The 21715-nt window shown below is 37.3% G+C and overlaps 1 protein-coding gene across 1 annotated transcript; it reads left to right on the top strand.

The window, feature by feature from the left end:
• Positions 1–3959: 3959 nt before the first annotated feature.
• LOC131151633 (uncharacterized) lies at positions 3960–21469 on the top strand. The gene is made up of 4 exons (XM_058102907.1): positions 3960–4173; positions 4945–6058; positions 17662–17939; positions 20469–21469. The coding sequence occupies exons 2-4, from the start codon at positions 5007–5009 to the stop codon at positions 21236–21238; spliced, it is 2100 nt and encodes a 699-aa protein (XP_057958890.1). The 5' UTR covers positions 3960–4173; positions 4945–5006; the 3' UTR covers positions 21239–21469.
• Positions 21470–21715: the final 246 nt, after the last annotated feature.

Raw genomic sequence — 21715 nt, 5'->3', positions numbered from 1 at the left:
TTTGTATGCACTAAAATTCATGTTAGCCACACACTGGTAATAATCTATTTCGTTTTACTGAAAAGTGTCTCACTCCATTATATAACTCATTTTTCAGGATCTCTAGTGATTGAGCTTAACTAGCTTCAGGGCAGGGTTGGATAGTTTAGAATAGTGTGAGTAGTTGTAAGAACTTGAAGAATTTAAGTTTATGTTTTAAATTCTTGGTTATGTAATATGGTAGAATGGATACACATTTTTGGATGTATAGTATAGTACTCTGGTATTTTATTTTAGGATGTAATTATTTTTCGCTGCTTGGATGATATTTATGGTATCAGAGATTCGTGAATGGAACACATAACACCCCGAGCCCGACTCTTGGGTTCGGGGTGTTACATAATGACTTGCCCGAATTCCTCCCTTCAAAGCTATTGCCCGTCGTAACTCCTTAATTGATAGGTGCTAGTTCAAGTTTGTGGTTCTTCATTTAAATGAACGAGCTTGTAGACATTTAGAACTCATTAATGTTTAAATTTAATTTAATTAATCAAAATAAAATTTTTGACTAATTATTTTAATGATCTTAATTAATAAAAATATATTGGATTTCATTAACAAAAATATGCTTTTAGCCCAACATTAAAATACGAGCTTAATTAATTAAATAAAATTAGTCCATTATAAGCCTATGTCCTATACGGGGACACAGTCAATATATTTAGAGGGTTAGGGTTTTGCATTACCTCTTCTCTCCTATTAATAGTCTCCTTGTGTAACGATCCTAAAAACAATATGTGTGTAATGTGATTCTAAAAAATAAAAAAATAAAAAATTATTAATTAAATAATATAATATTATATTATAATATATTAATATAATATATATATGTATGTATGTGTGTGTGTGTGTTAAGTAACCTGAAGGATGAAACCTTTCCTCAGGAGCAAACCCCCCTCTCTCTCAGCACTCAACTCTCTCTCTCTTACCGCCTCTTTCGTCTCTCTCTCTCTCTCTCTCTCTCTCTCTCTCTTCAATTTCTTGACATTCTCGACCAGATTGAAAAACGAATACCATATTCGGGTCCCAGTTTTGCTCCTGAACATGTTAACCGGAGTGGTTTCGTCGTAGGCACCACTCTAGGGCTAAGGTAAGAGAAATAGATTATGTCAAACATATTTTAAAATATTTATTAAATCTGAATATATGAATTTAATTATATTTATGTGATTTAAGTATTTGCTTGGGTATGAGGATATTTTGGAATTAGATTAAATTGCGAAGATTTGATCATATTTGTGTTTAAAATATGTTAGAAATTAAATTTAAATATGAGAAATGGATCATACCCGCATTTTTTTAGAATTTATCAAGTATATATTTATAAGAATTTTCCAGGTAATTTATGAATTTTAATTATTATATAAATTGTATGACATGAGTTTAATTTATTTAAAGCATAGATAAGCATATTGGGATATTATATTATGAAATATTAACTCAAGTTGTGTGGTATGAGTATATACTGATTTAAGAAAATGTTGTAAAAATTATGGAATTATGATATGAGTACAGATGACTGTGTGTCGATTATAGACAACTATGTGTCGAGTACAAATGATTGTGTGCCGATTATAGATGGCTATATGCCGATTATAGGTGACTGTGTGCCGAGTTATGAAATAATGGTTTTATAAAGAGTTATAAAATGACATATTTTATACAAATTTATGAAAATGTGATAATGTTACAGTTTGATTATATGAAATGTATTATATGGTAATAGAATTCTGATGGACTGGTTCAGATTGAAAGCACGGTACTGTTGCTAGTATAATATGTCAGTGCAACCACACTATTCAGAGAATGTTGGTAATGGAAGTCGATTTGACTGTGAAGAGTAGAGTTACTCTCTAGAGTCTGGACCAATTGGGTAGGCAAATCGTACTACAAACCAGGTAAAGTTTGACTTAACTTGGTAGGCCAGCAAATGTTAAGTCTTGCCTTCGAGCCGCACAACCCGATCATGTGGGGTTATCACATGATGATTATATGATGGTCCATTCAAGAAAATTCCTCATGAGTATATATATGATAATTTATGTACACATAGCAATTTATTATAACAGAGTATGTTTTGAGAACAGTATATATTTTCTATATATATATATATGTGTGTGTGTGTGTGTGTGTGTGTGCATAAATTTACACGTTTTCTCAGTAAAGTTGACAAATTGATAGATATGTGTACTGCACTAAAACTCATGTTGCCACACACTGATAATAATCTATTCCGTCTTATTGAGAGGTGTCTTACCCTATGATTATCCAATATTTTTTAGATGACATGTGGAGTACAACAGTGATTAGAGTAGCGTAATGAAGTGTGGGTGGGATAGAAGGTCGTGTGTAGAATTGTATTATTTTATTTATGTTTTCAAATGAGTTCAAATCTTTATTGTGATAATGAGATGAATATTGTTATATTGAGATAGTTTAGTATTCTGGTAATTTACATTTAAAATCTTCCCCTGTCTGTATAAGTGAATATTATAATATAAAATATTCAGGTTATTACAAGTGGTATCAGAGAATTTTAGAGTAAAATTTTTCGAGTCGTCACACATTGACTTCTTAAGAAAGGGGATTCCCAACAATGAGGCATACATCAAACAATGGAGAAAATTCAAGCCTCCACTATTCAACAACTCTCTCAAAATTAGAGCCGCCAACATAATGAAGATTGGTATCTGATTGAAGAACAATAAGTCTACGAAAATTCTTCCATGATCTACTCTTCATTCATATACTCGTTTTTTTTGTAATTAAGCTCACATATGAAGATCAAACACATATCCATCTTCTACTGATCACCATCATTATCATGTTTGAGAATATGCTCCTCGATTTCTCGAATGGACAAATCTCTTTAGAGATATTGAAGATAAAAAAAATACATTTTTTGTACATTGTCAAATTGATCATTTAGAAGATCTACCACCTCTTCATCCAAGGAACATGTAGCTTTTGAATCCATAGATTTTGTTACAATAGATCGAAAATCAAATTAATTCATCTTTCGCATACCAATAAATTGTTCTTTTAGAAGATTTGTAACCACTCTCATTTGGGAACAAGCTCTTCGAGTCCTTGAATTGACACATCTTATTAAATAAATCGAAGATCAAACAAATGATTCTTATATAGATCACCCAATCGATTATTCAAAAGATCTACCATCACTTTTCTTGGGAGCATGTTCATTGAGCTCTCGATTTAGCAGAATATTGAATTAGCAAATCTTTCTAAGTAAAACAAAGACCAAACAAATCTATTCTTTGCATATTGCCAAATTAATTGTTTGGAAGATCCACTACCACTTTGTTTAGTAATACACTTATTGAGCTTTTGATTTGACAAATTCATTTTCAAGAAGATTAAATAAGAGGATATTTATTGTTGGTTATACAAATGCTCATAGATTGTACCTATTTTTTATTTAAATACAAAATAAATATTTATTATAATTTTCTTATCTTATTTTCAAGAGACGAATTTTGTCATTACAATACAAATTTTGTTCAGTGTAGTTAACAAGGATGAAAAATAACAATTCTGGTAGTAATAATCATGCGCTGATCACATAACTTCATCGAAAGTTGATAAAATTGACGATAAGATAAATTCATAATTTATTTGTAAATTGTAAGTATAGGGAGCTAAATGTCAAGAAATCAAACTCAAGCGGTTCGTATACTAGTATACAATCTAATAAAATTATATAATTTATAATTTTTAATCTTTGTTGCTCGTGTGATGATAATTTTAAGAATTATAATAATTTTGATTTCTAATAAAATTATATAATTTATTATTTTTAATCTTTGTTGCCCGTGTGATGATAATTTTAAGAATTATAATAATTTTAATTTTTAAAAATCCCTCCATAGTAGTAATTTGATCCATTTTACTTAAAAAAAAAAATTAAAAATATTCAACCAAATGAATCTGGCCCATTTCCATTTGGGGAAAACCCACCGAGAGTGAGAGTGAGAGGGAGAGAGCGCCCTAGTCTCTCTGGTAGCAGAGAGGGGAGAAAGAACTCCGAATTCAAGAGCAGAGGACGAACGCGGCAAACTCTGATGTATTCGTGCCTGACTGCCTGTTAACCGGATTGTCTTCTTCCTTCTATACGTGAGATTCAACTCTAAACGTTCTTCTTCTTCTTCTTTTTCTCTTTCTTCCGTGAATCTAATTCTTTTGACTGAGATTATTAGGTTTATCGTGTTTGGGTTTGAGTTGTGCATGTTAAACTAACTGCTTTCCAAGAGCTTTTTTGATTGAGATGATGTCAGTTGCTTGCTGTAATTGCTTTTGCATGTTCTTTTTTGAGGCGGGTTTTGAAATACATTAGATGTTGGGAAGGTTCGAAGTTACGAAATTCAAAATCTTAATCCATCAGAGGCAAGGGTAGCGAATAAAAACATCGGAATGGTTTTCTTTAGCAGTAATATTTGTTTTCTTGCTGTTAGATTACCAAGCTTAAACTGTTAGGTTATGGCCAACAATGTATATCAGGATTTAACACTTGCAGTTTCTTCCTCCATGTGGGTTTCTGATTAATCGAGATACAGAAGAGACAACATTAGGTTGATTAAGGAATCACGTTTTCAGGCTCTATTCATTTTCCTAAGTTATACAACTACGAAAGGGATTTGTAATTCCATTAGGTTGAATAAGGAATCACATTTGCAGGCTCAATTCATTTCCCCAAGTAAACAACTATAACATGGTTTTGTAATTCCAAATTTTATTGTGAAACTTTTGCTGAGGGCTTGTCTTTGACGAGTTTTAGAATAATGTACAGATCCGGTGATACTGGCAGTGCCATGCATTAGTTGGATTATTTAATACCTGAAGTGTGTTGTCTCATATGTCATTATTAAATTTTAATGGATCTTTTAGGTGAGTTGAAGATCTTCCCAAAGGTTGTAGTATCTCCCATAGCCAATTTGTCAGTCAATTTGATGGACCGGCAGGCTCATGATTATGCAGCAGCAGCTGCTATGGCATTTGCCCAGCAGCAGCAACAAGCAGCTAGTATTCAGCAGCAGCAGCAGCAGTTTGGATTTCACCCACAACATCAACAGTTCCCTCCATCTATGCATGGGCCTCCTTTTCTACCACCACATCCTTCTCTTCAACAGTACCCTTTCCATCGCCACATGCAGCAGCAACCCCAGCCACTCCATCCCCATCCTCCCCCCCATCCTCACCTTCTTCATCATCATCATCAGCAGCAGCAGCCACCAGCAAGTTTCCCTCCCCATTTATCTCCTCATCTTGCCCCTTCACCTTTCATGGGCCCATATGACTCTGCCCCACCCCCAGCTGCCCCCCCTTCTGATCCTGAACTCCACAAACGTATTGAGAAGCTTGTTGAGTATGCTGCCAAGAATGGGCCTGAATTTGAGGCCATGATCCGTGAAAAGCAGCAAGACAATCCTGCTTATGGTTTTCTCTTTGGTGGTGAGGGGCACAATTACTATCGTTACAAGCTCTGGCTAACTACTCGTCCTGTGGGCCCAGGTGGCCCCTTTAATCCTCCTTTCCCCTCCTCCTCAATGTCTATGATGCATCCTCCAAATCCTCTGATCAATTCATCTCCTCTTAATGCTCCCCCATTGAATGTCTCTGCTGCTGCTGCTGGGGCTTCGGCTTCAATGATAGGTGCACCTCAACTGCACCAACCTCCTTTTCCACCATTCTTTGAGCAGCAACACCATCAGCATTCGCAGGCTTTTGGGGGTCATGGTCGACCTGATTATGAAAGTTCAGCGAGGCACTTTAAGGGTCTTTCTGGCCCACTTCCTTCTGATGTTGCTATGGAGCTCAATAATGTGCTTAACAATCTCACTGGTACCAAAGAGTCAATTAAAGGTGCCAAGATTTGGTTTATGCAGAGGTCTCCTTTTGCACCTGCTCTGGCTGAAGCACTTAGAGACAGATTTTTTGATATTGATGATTCTGAGAGACAGTTGCATATAGTTTACCTTGCCAATGACATTCTTTTTGACAGGTATTTTTCTAGTCACTGTATTATTTATTGGCTGCTGTGCGTGGTTCTTCTTTGGTGCTTTGTTTATTGATTTCCTTTCTCTTCCCTGTCCAGCACTGGCCGTGACAATAATTTTTTTATAAAAAGATTTGCCCTCTTTTATGCACAGTAACTGTTAATCAAAGTTTGTTTTAATAATATAACTACTAGCAAAGATTACATAACCCGTATATGCTCTCTTAGGGTCTAGTTGATCATTTTCTATTGTCATTTGTGTTAGGAAACTCCATTTTTATTTGCTATCATAGAGTATATTTGTTTTGCATTGGCATATTTCACATTCTAGATTGTTATCTTATCTTTTTGTTTTGAATTGTAGTTTTTTTTTTAAAGAATTCCAAATGCTCTGTTTCTTGCTCTTCTTTTCTTTATTTTTTTAAAAATAAATTTTGGTAATCAAATTATATTTAAGTTGGGGTTTATTATCCTTGTGACATTTAGACTTTAGGTATTGTTGCATCATTTATTGAGTTCTAGTTCAGGTATTCAAACTTATTATTTGTTCAATTACCTTGTTATGGCTCATGTTCAGATGTGTCATAGGAAATTTTGTTGCAGGATTGTTGTGGCAAGAGACATATTGATGTCAAGATCTATTGAATTTAAGTGCAACTTGAGCATCTTACCCAAGTGATAGATACATTACTAATGAATACTTCATGACAAAACCTGGTGCAAAATGATAGGAGATCTCAAGGCATAGTATGAGAGACTGATGTGGATAGTGAATTGGCAAAGTTGCAACAATTAAGAGGGATGGAGGTTATGGGTTAATGATAGAGTTTCCAGAGAGGTAGATGGGAATTAGGGCCTGGGCGTTAAGATTGATGCCGGAAAATTTTAGGGTTTTATAGAGATGGAGGATTTCCTACATTCGGTTGAGGGTTGAATGGTTGATTAGTTCTTTAAGGGACAATGCGTAAATATACTAAGATAGAGTTTGCTAGCCTAAAAGTTAAAGGCCGCACTCATGCATGGTGGAACCAAGTGTGAGTGTAATGACTTCCTGGCGGTAAAGGGAATACTTGATCATGCCATTGCATGGAAGAGGGAACTTCACTTTTTGCTGAATTTTGAGAATTTCTTCTCTTATGAATTTTTGGATTAATGGATGGAAGAGTCACTTTCTTTGTTCATAAAATAACTTACAAAAGGTTGAGAAGCAGACAGTATCAAACTGTCTTGTTGAAAGAGGTTGAGAAGCAGAAAATATCACAGTATGTGTAATGTGGTTGGGTTGCGACTTATTATTCATGATCAAATCTCTATTCATCATTTAAGGAAGTTATATTATCCATACCACTATATATTACAGATAATTGCATTAGTGCATGCTGCTATCTCCTAAAGATAAAACGACAGACTTTATGCATTTGATTACTAAAGGATTGAATTGCTTAGGGGCCTCTGATTTGTATAGGAGAAGTTAAATGGGTGGAAAGAGAGCAATCAGGTTTAAAATGTAGAGCCAAGTCCAATCCTCTTAGTCATTAGGTAAAATTTACTAAAAAAGTAGTAAACTAGAGAGAAACAAAGAGAAGAACAAAAATTAAAAACAAAAAGCTATCTATACGAAGAAGAAAATCTGGAAGTGTGCTTAACGTGTTCATATCATGTGATTGATGGTCAACTTGTTTATATGATATCCTTGTAGAGTTTGATAAGTGGAAATTTGTGCCCTAGCAGAGTCTAATTTATCTAGAGTGAAGTGGTTTTGATTGTGAGAATGAATCTGATTAGGAGGAGCCTTTCAGGCTAAGGTGTGGAAGGTGATATGGCGCATTAGGTTCTAGTGATTTGTCCTGTTTCCACGTGAGGCCCCATTGATGATAGATGGCTAAGATGGAAAACTTTGCTGCACTACTAGAACATGTTGTCATTGACTGGAATATAGAGAACTTTGTTTCCTTTTAGAAGGTTCACAAGCTCAGCTTGAAAGCCAAGAAGCTGATTAAACGGCCTGGTTTAAGGAGGGAGGAGAGGTTCTTATTGTGTCTCATTGCCTACTTCACATGTTAACGAGGAAGAACTATAAGCCTGGTGTTTGTCATAATTTCGCTTCACATGTGGTTTGCCTCACATTGATGGGTGATCTTAGCAGTATTAGTTATTGCTGTTCCTAGATTTTGGGATATCTTTCATTTCTAATTCATCCCGTCATTTTTTGCAACTCTCTTTTTTTTAATGTTAATATAATATTAATTTTGGCCGAATATTTTTATCTCTTCTTTTCAATATGAAGAAATATTTATGTTCTATTTAGCTTATTTTTGACAACATATTGTCATGATTGCGCTTGGGACTTTCATTTGATTGACCTGGTGATTGCATAATAATATTACTTGATTTCATGCTTTTCTAATATTCATTTACTTTGTGTATGCAAATTTTTTTAGATGTCACCTGCAAGACTTAGGCAATGCTTGTATTGACTTGTGGATTCTTAATGGAAAGATACATGGATTCTTAATGGAAAGTTACAATGACCTTGCCAAAAAGACGCATCCCCCCTCCTCCAGTCCGATGTTCAAAAAATGATACCACCTCTCTTGACATCTAAATATATTGACACTTGTACCCTTCCCCCTTAGTTGAGCCCCATGATAGCTTGATATTTTTATCTTAATAATGCATTTATTCCCCTTAATGGTAATTGGTAAGTGGAAGAATCCCTAATGCGGAAAGACACACTTGCATACTCTTGGATGATTTTAAACGAGAACACTGCCACTGGCCTACGCCTCGTCTGAGAATGAACTTGTGGATAATAAGATGCATACTTGTAAAAAGATGCATTGAGTATTTGCTAGTGTGTTTCACCTCTTCAAATCCTTTCGCAATCTAGATGTCAGTCCCAAAGAGGGGTAACACATCAATTTGATTCTGCTGCAATAGAAGATGGCTAACTAATAGTAGGGGTATAAGTGATGTTGTAGGTATATGTCGAGTGAGGTTGTTATTATTTTGGTCTGCTTCTTTTTGGCAAACCTTATATGGGGTTAATGTATTTTGCCCTTCCTAATATGTTGCCCGAGTTGGCAGCTAAGAGGGGTTGAATTAAAAATTAAATTATTTTTTAAATTTCAACCAGTAGTGTTAACGTGGCCATTACGTAAAACTATGTGTAGAAGGCAAAATTGGGCTTAGTCAAAATCTGCGTGATCCAACAATGTTCAGCCAGTGGGATTATTTGCCCGGTGACGTATATCAGAGAGGGCAGATTTACATTTTTGAGCTTAATTATTATATTTGAGTTTGACCCAATAAGGTAAGTATGATTTTTAATAAGATAAATACTACTGTCTGTTTGCAGAGGTGGAGGCCTAATAAGGCTCAAACACTTGATCTTTGTGTCTTGTGCAAGCAGAATAGTAAGACTGCTACCCAATTTTTTCTGTATTGTTCTTTTTCTTATAAATTATGGAAGTTCCTTTTTAACATTGCAGAGGAGGACTTTTAGGTTTGTTCGAGCACTGTTGGAGATTTGTCTAGAATTATATGGGAATTTGCATCAGTGGTCATTCAGATTCTGTTTCATTTGGTTAGGGCAGAATTCTACAATGTGTTGGGCTATGACCCTTCCTGAGTGTCTGCTTTGGGGAAGTGTGGGTTTTGTATGCTTCTCTTTGGACATCAATGGCTGGTGCTTTTTCCATGAGTTCCATAATCTTGTACATAGATTGGTGATCTTTGTTAACTTTTTGGGAGATAGAAGAAGAAATATATTAAGAAATAAGAATGGACAAAGAGGATGAGTAGTCCTTAAGAGAAAAAAAAAAAAAGGGAAAAAAAGGCAGGAAAACCTAACACAAGAAGAAAACCAAGACTAGGGTAAAAGAGCTTGGCAATTGCTACAAATATTATAAAAAACTGTATTGCCAAAACACCTTGTAGAGAACACTCAAATGGACACTAAAAATACAGTCCGGTCCCAAATTAAATCCATAGAAGACCTACAATTTTGGAAAATCTGAGCATTTCTCTCCAACCAAATAACACAGGGAGAGTGGAAAACCACCATGAGATCCTGACAACTTTATGCCTCGAGGACAATGTTTTTTTGTTCCTAACCTGCGGAGTTTGATGCTGGAGCATAGAGATCTGGAGAAAAGCCAAATATCCCAACTTTTAGTGCCAAATTGCTATTACAGCAGTATTTATGTAGCACCACCATTCATGTTACTAGGCACTGTTGCATTTTGATTTAGAGGCTTTTGTCTTTTGCTTTCTGGTTTTTTTTTCTCTAGGCTATTTGGTTGTTTTCTTAAATTTAATTTATAAGATTAACACGTGGTCTAGAGAGGCTAGGTCTGGATTGTATAGTTCTTTGCAAATTTGTTATGAAACTCTCTTATGAGGAATTTGTAGCACTTTTTTCAGAGTTAAATAATAAAATTTTAGTTTCAGTCCTCTACTGGGTTGCAAATCCTAGAAACTCATTGTCATTACCCTGTTGCTTCTTCGGTTATTTTTGCATTATTTTGTGATCTTTGTATTTGTTGAATAATTGGGTAAAATGGAAGACCTAAATTTTTAATGATAGGTCTCTCCCTCTATTTATAATATATGTCAAGTACAATTCCAATTACCATAATACCCTTACTAACACGCACTTACAAACATCACTTTAACACATAATAATAATGCTAAATGATTAAATAACCATTAACACTCCCTTTCAATCTGGAGCATTTATATCATATGCTCCTAGCTTGTTACAAATAAATTTCACATGAGCACCTCCCAAGGCTTTAGTGAATGATTTGCAAATTGAAACTTAGACTTCACATGAGTGGTTTTAATAAGCTTCTGTACAAGTTTCTTTTGAATAAAGTGGCAATCAACTTCAATGTGCTTTGTCCGCTTATGGAATGCTGGGTTGGAGGCAATACGAATAGCAACTCGATTATCACGCATCAACTCCATAGGCTAAGAATGTGGAAAATCTAGTTCTTTCAACCTGTTCTTCAACCAAGCAAATTCACATATAGTGTGCGCCATAACCCTATACTCTAAGTCAATACTTGACTTGACCACAACAGTTTGTTTCTTACTCTTCCAAGACACCAAATTACCACCGACAAAGATAAAGACCTGGTTGTGGATCTTCTGTTGGAAGGTGACCCAACCCAATTTGCATCTGTATATCCTTGAATATGAGTGTGGCTCCGATCTTGATATAAGAGATCTCTCCTTGTTGTAACTTTGAGATATCTCAAAATGCGAATAATTGCATCCTAGTAAATTGTTCTCGGGGAATTGAGAGACAAACAACACTTGTTGTGAAGGATATATTTGGTCGAGGGATTGGAAGATAATTCAACTTTCCAACAAGTCTTTGGTACCAAGCACTCACTTACTATTGGGATCCATGGGTATGTCAATAGGTTTGGACAATTGCCCCCTCTCATCTAAAAAATCAAGAACATACTTCCTCTGTGACAAGTCAAATCTCGTACAAGATCTCGATACTTATACCCAAGAAGTAATTTAATGGTCCCAAGTCCTTGGTCTACAACTTACTTTGTAGGAAAGGCTTTAGGTCCTGGATGCCTCGATCATCCTCAGTAGTGATCACAATGTCATCCACATATACAATAAACAAAATCCTGCTAGTTGGACTATGACGATAAAATATAGAGTGATCTACTGCATGTCATTGGAGACAAAACTCAAGTACTACTACACTAAATCGGCCAATCATGCTTTGGGATATTGTTTTAATCTATATAATGATTTCCTAAGCCGACGCACTGAACGTGATTCCGTGTGAACAACAAACCCTGGTGGTTGCTCCATATATGCCTCCTTATGAAGATCACATGTAGAAAAGCATTCTTCACATCTAACTGATGCAGAGGCCAATGACAAGTTGTGGCTAAAGAGATGAATAAACGTACCGAGGCAAGTTTAGATACTAGAGAGATTGTTTCTGAATAATTCTAATGAGCCACAAAACCATCAGGATTGACTTTCACATTGTACATCTAGTGACAACCAACCACAAACTTGTCAAGAGGAAGAGCTACCAAATCCCAAGTATCATTATCATTTAGTGCACACATCTCTTCAACCATTGTAGTCCTCCACCCAAAATGGGAAATGACTTTAGAAATAGATTTCGGAAGAGCAACAAAAGACAAAATACTAAAGAATTAGTAACACAAGGGTGATAAGAAATCATAACAAACAAAATTAGAGATTGGATGTTGGGTACAAGTGCTTTTACCTTTCCTATCAGCTATAGGAAGATCAACATCATTTGAAATAAGATTGTTTGACGAGGGAACTAGAGACACAGTAGTAGAAGCTGGAGGAGGCTCTCCTCCCTTGTTGCTGTGTGTATACCTGCAAATTGGGATGATCCAAGGGACGAGGACTCAAATTGGATGAAGATATGGCAGGATTGGGCGCAGATTATAGGTTGGGATCTGGAAGGCAAGGCAGAGGAAGGGACTCATCTAGGTTAACAAAACTCAATGAATTTGAGTAGTATGGTCTAGACTCAAAAAAGGTGATATTAGTAGAGACAAAGAATCAATGTAAAGTAGGGCTATAACATCAACATTCCTTTTAAGCAATAGGAATAGCCAAGAAAATTCATTTGATAATAGGAGGATCCAACTTATCTATTCCTGGAGTTGACTGATGGACAAAGAACACCATTGAATATATAAGGAGGAAGGGAGAACAAAGGAGGCTTAGGGAAGATAACTGAATATGGGATTTTATCACCAAGGATAGAGGATAGCATTTTATTGATGATGGAGCAAGCTGTGGGGACAATATCACTCCAAAAAACTTTGAGGACACTCATTTGATACAATAGGGCATGTGTGACTTCAAGAATATGTTTGCTTTTTTGCTCTACAACACCATTTTGTTGTTGAGTGTGGGCATAAGAGGACTAATGGATTGTACCAGAATTAGTCATATAGATAGTGAATTGGGAAAGTACTCCTTAGCATGATCACTACGTAGTTTCTTGATTGACATATCAAACTGAGTCTCTATTTGAGAACACAAGGCACAAAAGATATTAAACAACTTAGAACTATCATTCATTAAATATAACCAAGTCATCTAGAGAGTAGTCATCAACAAATGTAACAAAGTAGCGAAATCCCAACTTTGGCGTGACATGACTAGGACCCCAAATATCGGAATGTTATGAAAGGACTAACCACCCATTTGTCAACTTGGGAAGCAAATGGAACACGATGATGTTTTCCCAAGTGACAAGGCTCACACTCAAGATTAGATACTTAACTCAATGTAGGAACTAGCTGTTTCAACTTGTCCAAGGATAGATGACCAAGACGACAATGGATTTGAAGTGGTGTAGCTGTAGCTGTGCAGACAAGGCAAGGAGAAAGCGACTTGAAGTAGTAAAGCCCACGAGTCCACGTCCTGTGCCAATTGTCTTCCTTGTCTTTAGACTTAGAATAACAACAAAATCAGGAAAGAGAGAGAACAATTTAGTGACTTTGTAAGCTTACTAACTAAAATGAGATTGAAAGGGAATTTAGGAATGTATAAAACAAAAGGAAGAGAGGTGGAAGGAGTAGGATGTACTGTTCCTATCCCCTTAATAGCAATAGTGGACCCATCAGCAAGGGTAACTTGGGATAGATTTTTAGGATACTAGAGGGCAGAAAAGAAGTTGGTTGCACTTGTGATGTAGTGTGATAAGATGCTTGTTGAGACGATTGATACTGTAGAAACCTTGAATACTCCACTTTTGATATAGTCACAGTACGTGGTTCACTCAAACATGTGACTAATAAGGGAACCATACTTTTGGAATTTGCAAACTCCATCCCAACACTTACAAACTTAGACCAATGATAACACGATTAATTGCTTGAACAATTGGAAAAACTATGAAAAAGGTCACCCACCATGAACGAGTCACAAATAAGTCAGTACAAGGCTGTCACAGCCCCAAGAAACTCAGACACAGCCCCAAGAAACCAACACACAGCACTAGAACATTTGGAGAGGTAAACCACCGTAACTACCATGGACAAATCACCAACAAACTTATACAACACTGCCACAGCCTCACAAAAACAGCTTATGAACACTACAAAAAACCAACACACACCACTGGAACAATTGGAGAGGTGAAACACCAAAACTACCAGAGACAAATCACCAACAAATATAACACTGCCATAGCCTCACAAAAACAGCTTATGAACACTACCACTGCTACATGAGACTCACCAATGACCTATGCTAACACTGAATAACAATTACAAATTACCATGAGTGCATGACAAAGATTGGATCTTTGAGCAAAACACATGCCCACCAACTTGATATTTTGGTCTATGGAAGGAATTAGAACATTGAATCAAAAACATAGCAAATCCCACTACATCAGACCCAATAAACTCAATAACCATTGACAAACAGCTTCACGAAGCGTCAAACAACCATTCCTTGGGTGCTGCACATGAGCAATTAAAAAAGGTGAGATCTTTGGACAAAAAAATATCATGAAAAACTCCATTAATATGTTTAGTGAGGGATTCAAGCACTGCTGGATGAATTCAGGTCAAAACATGCCTGAAAGTAGCTTCACACGCCGGCGTGTAAGGGCATGTAGGACACTGCCTGGAGATGGGATTTTCATAGGGGGCTGATCGGCAGCATCTGTGTGTGACTACGATGTTGTTTTTGCAAAATCTATAGTAGGTTTTGTGTTCTTGAACTGGCAGTGTCGCCAGGAAATTTCTAGTGACTGATCTGACTTCTGGCAGCTGGCTGTTTTCTATGGCTATAGTGTTGCTGGAAATTCTTCTATGATGGTAGGCATGCAGCGGATTTAGGGTTTTACGCTTCGGTTTTGATGGTGGTTGTAGTAGTTAGGGTTTAGGTTTCAGAATCATGCTTTGATAATAATTGGGTAAAATGGAAGACCTAACTTTAATGATAGGTCTCTCCCTCTATTTATAATATCTGTCAAGTGCAATACCAATGACCATAATACCCTTACTATCACTCTAACACATAATAATAATGCTAAATGACTAAATAACCATTAACAATATTTTATTTGCAGCCAGAATTTGTATTTCATCGTTGGGCTACAATTTTTACTTGTTGCAGCATTGGGTTGTAACTTGTAAAATGTGTTGTCCAGCAACTTAATCTTCTAGTAGCAGTAAAAGCAAAAAACCACTACAAAACATGTAATTGAAGAGGTAACCTGGATAAATGAAATTCTAGGGCTTGTAGCTCCGATAAAGAATTCAATGTGAAATTTTTTTAGTTAACTCAAATTGTAATTTTATCCCTTAAATCTATCTTAAAAGCTTTTAATCTAAGTGCTCCATTTATTAAGAGGTCACATGCTAGTCAAGTGACAACTTAAAGGCAGAGTAAATCAACCTAAATAGAGAGATTATCAAACTCAGCTTTGTAGTCTTCCACGGAGAGTCCTGTTTGCTTTAGGTTGTGAAATTTCACGTAGAAATCCATTGCATAATCAGCGGACGCAAATTGCAGTTTTTGTTTTGTGTGTTTCTATGTGCTGACACTTTCCTTGCCTTGTTGAACACGCTGTTCCTCAACTCTCTCACACAATTAAAGTCTAGCACAGTTCAATTTCAGCTTCGCAAACAGCACTCTTTGACCTTTCTGCCATGGGTTTCAAATGTTTCTAAGCTAGCCTCGCTATCCAAATCTAAATAATCTTCCGGATGCATTTTACATGGTTATCATCAACTGCAATGATAAATTTTGTCGAAGTGCTTATGCTAATCCTCCCTCCAATCCTGACTCACACTCGTTGCGGTCAAAGTGCTCCTGCTAATTTTACATGAGCAGTACTACCTTTGTTATATACCAGGGTTCGTGGTTGCCCTTCAGAATCTCCATATGGGCTTCCACACATTCCATCCGGTATGTACCAGGGTTCGTGGTTGCCTTCAGGAAAAGTCTTGTTAGAACTATCTTCCTGTATGCCCTAGGGTTTGTCGTTGCCCTCCAGAATCTCCATATGGGCTACCACACATTTCCTTTGCTGGAGCACTTGCATTGCTTGCGACCATTTGAATACGCAGCATCTCAGCCATGGCTATCGTCTGGTTAATTTGGATTTCCTCTTCCATTACTTCCTCTCCACTGCTAGCCATGATGCAATTGAAGATCTTTGATTTTGATATTACTTGGAGTGTTGGCTGGAAAAATCGTCGTTAAATGATAAAATACAATTTTCTTGCAGCAATGAAATAGAAAGCCAAATAATGCAATAGGACTGAGAAGGAACTAGGACAATGAGTTTATAGGGTATCTAACCCCCAATAGAGAGCTCAACCAGAAACGTTTTTAACTTTAAAGAATTGCACCAAGAAATTTCGTAAGAGGGTTTTTAGAGTAATTAGCAGAAAACCTTAAAATCCTAGTCCTAGTCTCTCTTGAGAGCTCTAAATCTTAGCCCTCCATTTATTTAAGAGGTTATTTTCTGGCATGTGATTGCTTAAAAGATTTGGGCTAGATAACTAGCATGTGATTATATAGACAGACTAAATAACCCAGATAAAAGATGGACAGCATAAAAGCCCCTGAAGTGACTACAGCAGTGCCTGCCATGGTGACTTAAACATTAAATATTGCTATGGTAAATACTGCTAAAATAACTCCCTGCTACAATAATAACGGTAAATGCTGGGATATTTTGCCTTTATCCTGAATTGGATACTCTTGCATCGCAAAATTTCTTCACTTCTTGTCCTGTGTGTTTACGTTATTGACTTTAATAGTTTTTCATAATGTAAAATAAACTAAAATTTACCAATGATGGATGTATCTTTTTCCATTATAGCAACCTGGGGTATGGACTGTTTATACTTAAGTTTGGCAGTATTTAATCTCTTGTGTGCGCATGTTTGTAAGGTGGTGTATGAGGGATTTCTAGTTGTTCGGTTGTTCCTAAAGTTAGAAGGAAACAGCTCCATCATCCTTACCTGACAATTTTGGGAATGAAGGGTGTTCTTGACCTTCATAGTACAGTCATCAATTCATGAATGTGAGAGCAAGAAGCTGTCTGTGAAGTGTATATTTTGTTTGTTTTGTTTTGTTTTACCTGTACAAGGTTTAAATCTGATGTCTTTTGTGAAATTTAGTTTAACACCACACTGTACCTTTCTAGAAACTTCCCTATATTTCACTTGCCATCTATTACCGGGTTAAATTTGAATTCCATGTCTCTATGATTTTGACTGTTTGCTTTTCTCTTGCTTCTAATGCCTCATGTCTGGTACAATATGTTATTATATGTGCATTCAAATGCATGCTGCTTCTACAGTGGCTGTTCAAATACTTCCCAATAATATTATGCCTTCCAAACTAATGAAGATCTTGGTTGCTGGTGAGATATCAGTTGGTTAATTATGATGATATTATTGGGTTCAGGAGATATTTTTTTGTTTTGGATCCACTGGTGCATCGTTTTTTCATATTTGGTTTTTCCCCCTGATTATAAATATTTTTCTTGTGTGCCATGTATTTATTATGTTTATTGTTTACAAGTTTAACCTTGGCCTGTTTTGCAGCTTGCAACGGCGGATGAACCCTCATGACCTGGATAATGAGGCCCTTGCATTTAAACCTGTTTTAGGTTCCATGTTTGCAAGGGTATACCACAATCCTCAAAATAGGGAGGAAAATCAGTCCCGACTCCAGAAAATTTTACAGTTCTGGGCTTCCAAAGAAGTTTATGATCATGATACCATTTGTGGACTTGAGGCTGAGATGATTGGTGGGCCACTGACTAATTCCTTTCCAGGGCCTCTGAAGGATTTATCAGCTGCTGCCGGAGACCCGTCGACAGGTTTTGCTTTTTCCCCTCACATCCTTGCTTCTATCTAGGGCTGCAAATAACCTGAGCCAAGCAAAGATTTGCCATGCTCAAGCCTATTTATTAGATTTTTAGCCAAGCTTAAACTGTGCTTTAATATACTTGCTCAAGCTTGTTTATTATGCTAATGAACGAGCTGAGCTACTGAGATGCTCATAAAGGGTTTAGTCTTTTGAAACCTCTCACACCGAGAGATGAAAGGATCTTGTTTTTTTTCTAATTATTATTATTTTTTTAATTTTCATTGGTTGGTAAAAAATGTATGCATTAAAGGGCATCAAGGGGATACCAACCTGAAGAACAAGAAGTCAATGACCCTGTAGGGTGTCGCAGAAATAAAAAATTACATTAAACTCATTTGCCACAAGTCCACTATGCCAACCATTAGCCGCAGTAAACCACTACTCTTTGCTGAACTGAAGCGTCGATATTGAATTTTTGCAAACCCTACCATACCTCTTTTTCCAAGCACATTAGAAAATTGCGAGAGGAATGAGAGACAGCCTTCTCTATTCCTTTGTCGCCCAAGTCCCTCTCCAGGCCCAGAGTTCCCCTCCCACAGATCTAGTGTTAACCCACCTTTGTCTGATAAGAGACAAAGCCACATTCCAAAGGTTTCTAGTCCAGGGGCAGTGGAGAAGTGTATGGTCAACTGATTCAGCCTCAACCGTGCAGGGTGCGCATCTGTTGGCAATGGGGAACCCCCTTCTCTACAAGTTGTCCAGGGTCAAGATCTTAAAACGCTGCTTCCCAGGTCAAAAAGCTACCCTTTTTGGGGCAGCTGTCTTCCATAACTGGGTCCAAGGGGATTGAATGTTGATTTTCTTCCAGATAAAAAGTTTCTTGTAAAAGGGTCTGAAGACCCCCTTCTTGTCCAAGGACCAAATAGGAAGGTCAAGAGTGTTTTGTGGTTGGATTTTGTAAAGATGACTAGAATTTAGTGAGCTGGTGAAGTACCCAATCTACAAATCAGTGAGATGGTGAAGTTCCTAATCTTCCACATTTCTATAAAAAGAGATATTACAGTAAAACCCCTGTAGTGATGCTTGAAGGTGCTGATGTGTGGAACTATCCGGTGGCTCTCCATGTCTCCTTTTCCAGCCATAGGTGATCCTTCTCAGTCATGAATCTCCAAAGCCACTTTCCAAGAAAGGCTTTATTGAAGGTGCGAAGGGACTTCAAACGCAAGCCTCTTGAACTTACTGGCTGTTTCACCTGGCCCCATTTCGCTAGGTGGAATTTGAAAACTGCCCCCAAGTTCCCCCAAAGGAACCTCTTATAAATCCCTTCCAGCCTTTTAACAGAAATTGGGTGAGGGAGGAGAGATGAATTAAACTGGAAGGTTTGTTGAGGTGCTTTTAATAAGAGTGAGTTTTCCTCCTTTTGTCAAGAAGTTCCTTTTCCATCTTGCTAGCCTTTTCTCAAACTTCTTGATGATGGGGTCCCATACTCTCGTCTTTAAATTTGGCTCCAAGATGTAGCCCAAGGTAGCTGAAAGGGAAGGATTCTAATTTGCACCCCAAGAGACCCGCAAGGAGAGGTCCTCGTGAACCATCACCAATCAGAATGATTTCACTTTTTCCGAGATTAACTTGCAAACCTGAGACGGCCTTGAAAGCTACTAATATGCAATGCAGGCTAAGAATATAAAGAGGGTCATCCTCACAGAAAATGATGGTGTCATCACCGATCGGATCTTCGGGTTCTGTTAGTGAAAAGTTGTTCTTACTAATACTACATTCTTCTCTCCATTGGAACAATAGGGCCATTATGCTCATTTCGAAACTTGTTGAAGAGATGATGTATTTGGGTTCAAAGTCATGCACGCTCTACTTTTGGAGGAGCTGCGAATTCCTCCTGCTTTGTGGGAAAAAAATTATTTGTTGATATGGAAATATAGAGATCTTTTTTTTTCTCCACCAAGCTATCCTACTGGTTGTGGTCATTGGCCTTGTCACTAAATTCAGATTATGAAGTTTGAGCTAAATAAGCCCATGCCCAAACAGCCCCTACTTTTAAGCTCACTACAATTTATCAATCCCAACTCTTACCTTATTGAACTAGCCCATAAAATGAGTCTAATCCAAGTCTATTAAATGAGCACAAACCAAGCCCATAAATAAACCATTCACGGGCTGAGCTCATTCATGTTCATGAATATAAAGTCACAAAATTGGGTTTGGGAATCACTATTTATACAATGAGTGAGCCTGAACGAGCTCTTATTTAGCCAAGCTCCTAAGCTGCTCGTGAGCGGCTAGGGATGTTTGTGGCCCTACTAGTATTGTGTTAAGTGCATGTAAGGCTAGGCCTTCCTCGCTTTCAGAAACTAGCTGGGTCTGAAGGAATGATATGGTTGTGGCAGTAGTACACTTTCGAGCGACTTTCTTTGGCTTTTATGTTGTAAATGTAGTCTCTTTTGCTTCTTGATGTGGGAACAAAAAATTGAAGTTCATCCTTGTGGAAAATTTATTTGTTTATTTATTTTTTCAATCCATGCAGGATTGCCTCACCAAATAGCAAACCACAATTCGCAGTGGCCATCTGACAGCCAAAGTTCTGTGGCAAGTTTACTTGATCAAGAACAACCAGATAAACAAGTGGCCTCTGTCACAGCGATGCCACCATCTCTGACAAGCCAGCAATTTCTTCCCAATTCAACCCCTGCTGGTGCATATGCAGGAACCATGCCTATGCAATCTTCTGTGCAACCAGCAAACCAACTACCTTCATCCCATTTATTGCCAACACCTACTAATGTGGGAGAAAAAGTGCCTCCGTATCCTTTGTTCCCGCCCGGTCTTATTCCTGGAATGGTCAGAAAGATGCAGATTGGCAGTGGGGTGCCTTACTCTCCCATGAGCCCCTTGGACATTCCAACTGCAATACCTCCATCCAATGTTTCCCCATCAGAAACTCTCGAGAGAGTGTCGAAATTCTTCAAAGAGATTGGAGAGGTTAACCCTTCCGAGGGACCCATGAAGGCACCTGATGAAAATGGTGATGATTATGAGTACGAAAGAGAGCCTCCTGTCCGAAAGGGTGGTGCATGCATTCCCCCCCCTCTCAACCTGCAGGTGGACCCAGAAACGGGGGCTTATGCAGATGGGAGTGTAGATCGTAAGGGTTCAAGTAGCTCAGGACGGTTGGGACTTGGAGCCACGGCTAATCCAAATGAGGTCAGCCAGTATGATGATGTTTATACGTCTTATAGGAAACAGCGAAGCACCACTTATCACTCTTCCATGAGTGCACGAGCTGCTGCGAGATAAACCCACCCACTCCAAGATGGGGAAAAATACTACTCCATTGTATTGCTTAAATAGTTTGTCAGAGTTTGGATATGTAGGAGCATTGTCAATTTGTTGTGCTAATTAAAATTTGTCATCAGATGTGTGGATGTTGGGGGTGTCGAAATGGAGTACTCTACTCATATTATGCAGTTAATTTGAAGCTGCTATATTTTAATTTATTATTATTTTTCCCTTTTCACCAGTTGCTAATTTTGGATTTAAGCTGGCAGATGAGGATGAGATTTCAAGAAATGATGGAGAACTTCATAAATAGAAGAAACCTTCACCAGTTGAGAAAATTCCATTTGAAAATAAAACCCCTAGAATGATTGAAATCACTCTGGAGTAGGGTTTTGAACTGAAATCGTAGAAGGCTTTATGTGGATGTCCTGTTCATGTCCAAACAGCGGCCTGTATTTCTTCTAAAAACATCAAAAGCAGGCAGAGCTACAAGAA

Source organism: Malania oleifera, chromosome 3 (assembly GCF_029873635.1).
Source record: "Malania oleifera isolate guangnan ecotype guangnan chromosome 3, ASM2987363v1, whole genome shotgun sequence".
Taxonomy (NCBI): domain Eukaryota; kingdom Viridiplantae; phylum Streptophyta; class Magnoliopsida; order Santalales; family Ximeniaceae; genus Malania; species Malania oleifera.
Note: the sequence above shows the minus strand (reverse complement) of the source record. Positions and strands in the feature narration are given on the sequence as shown.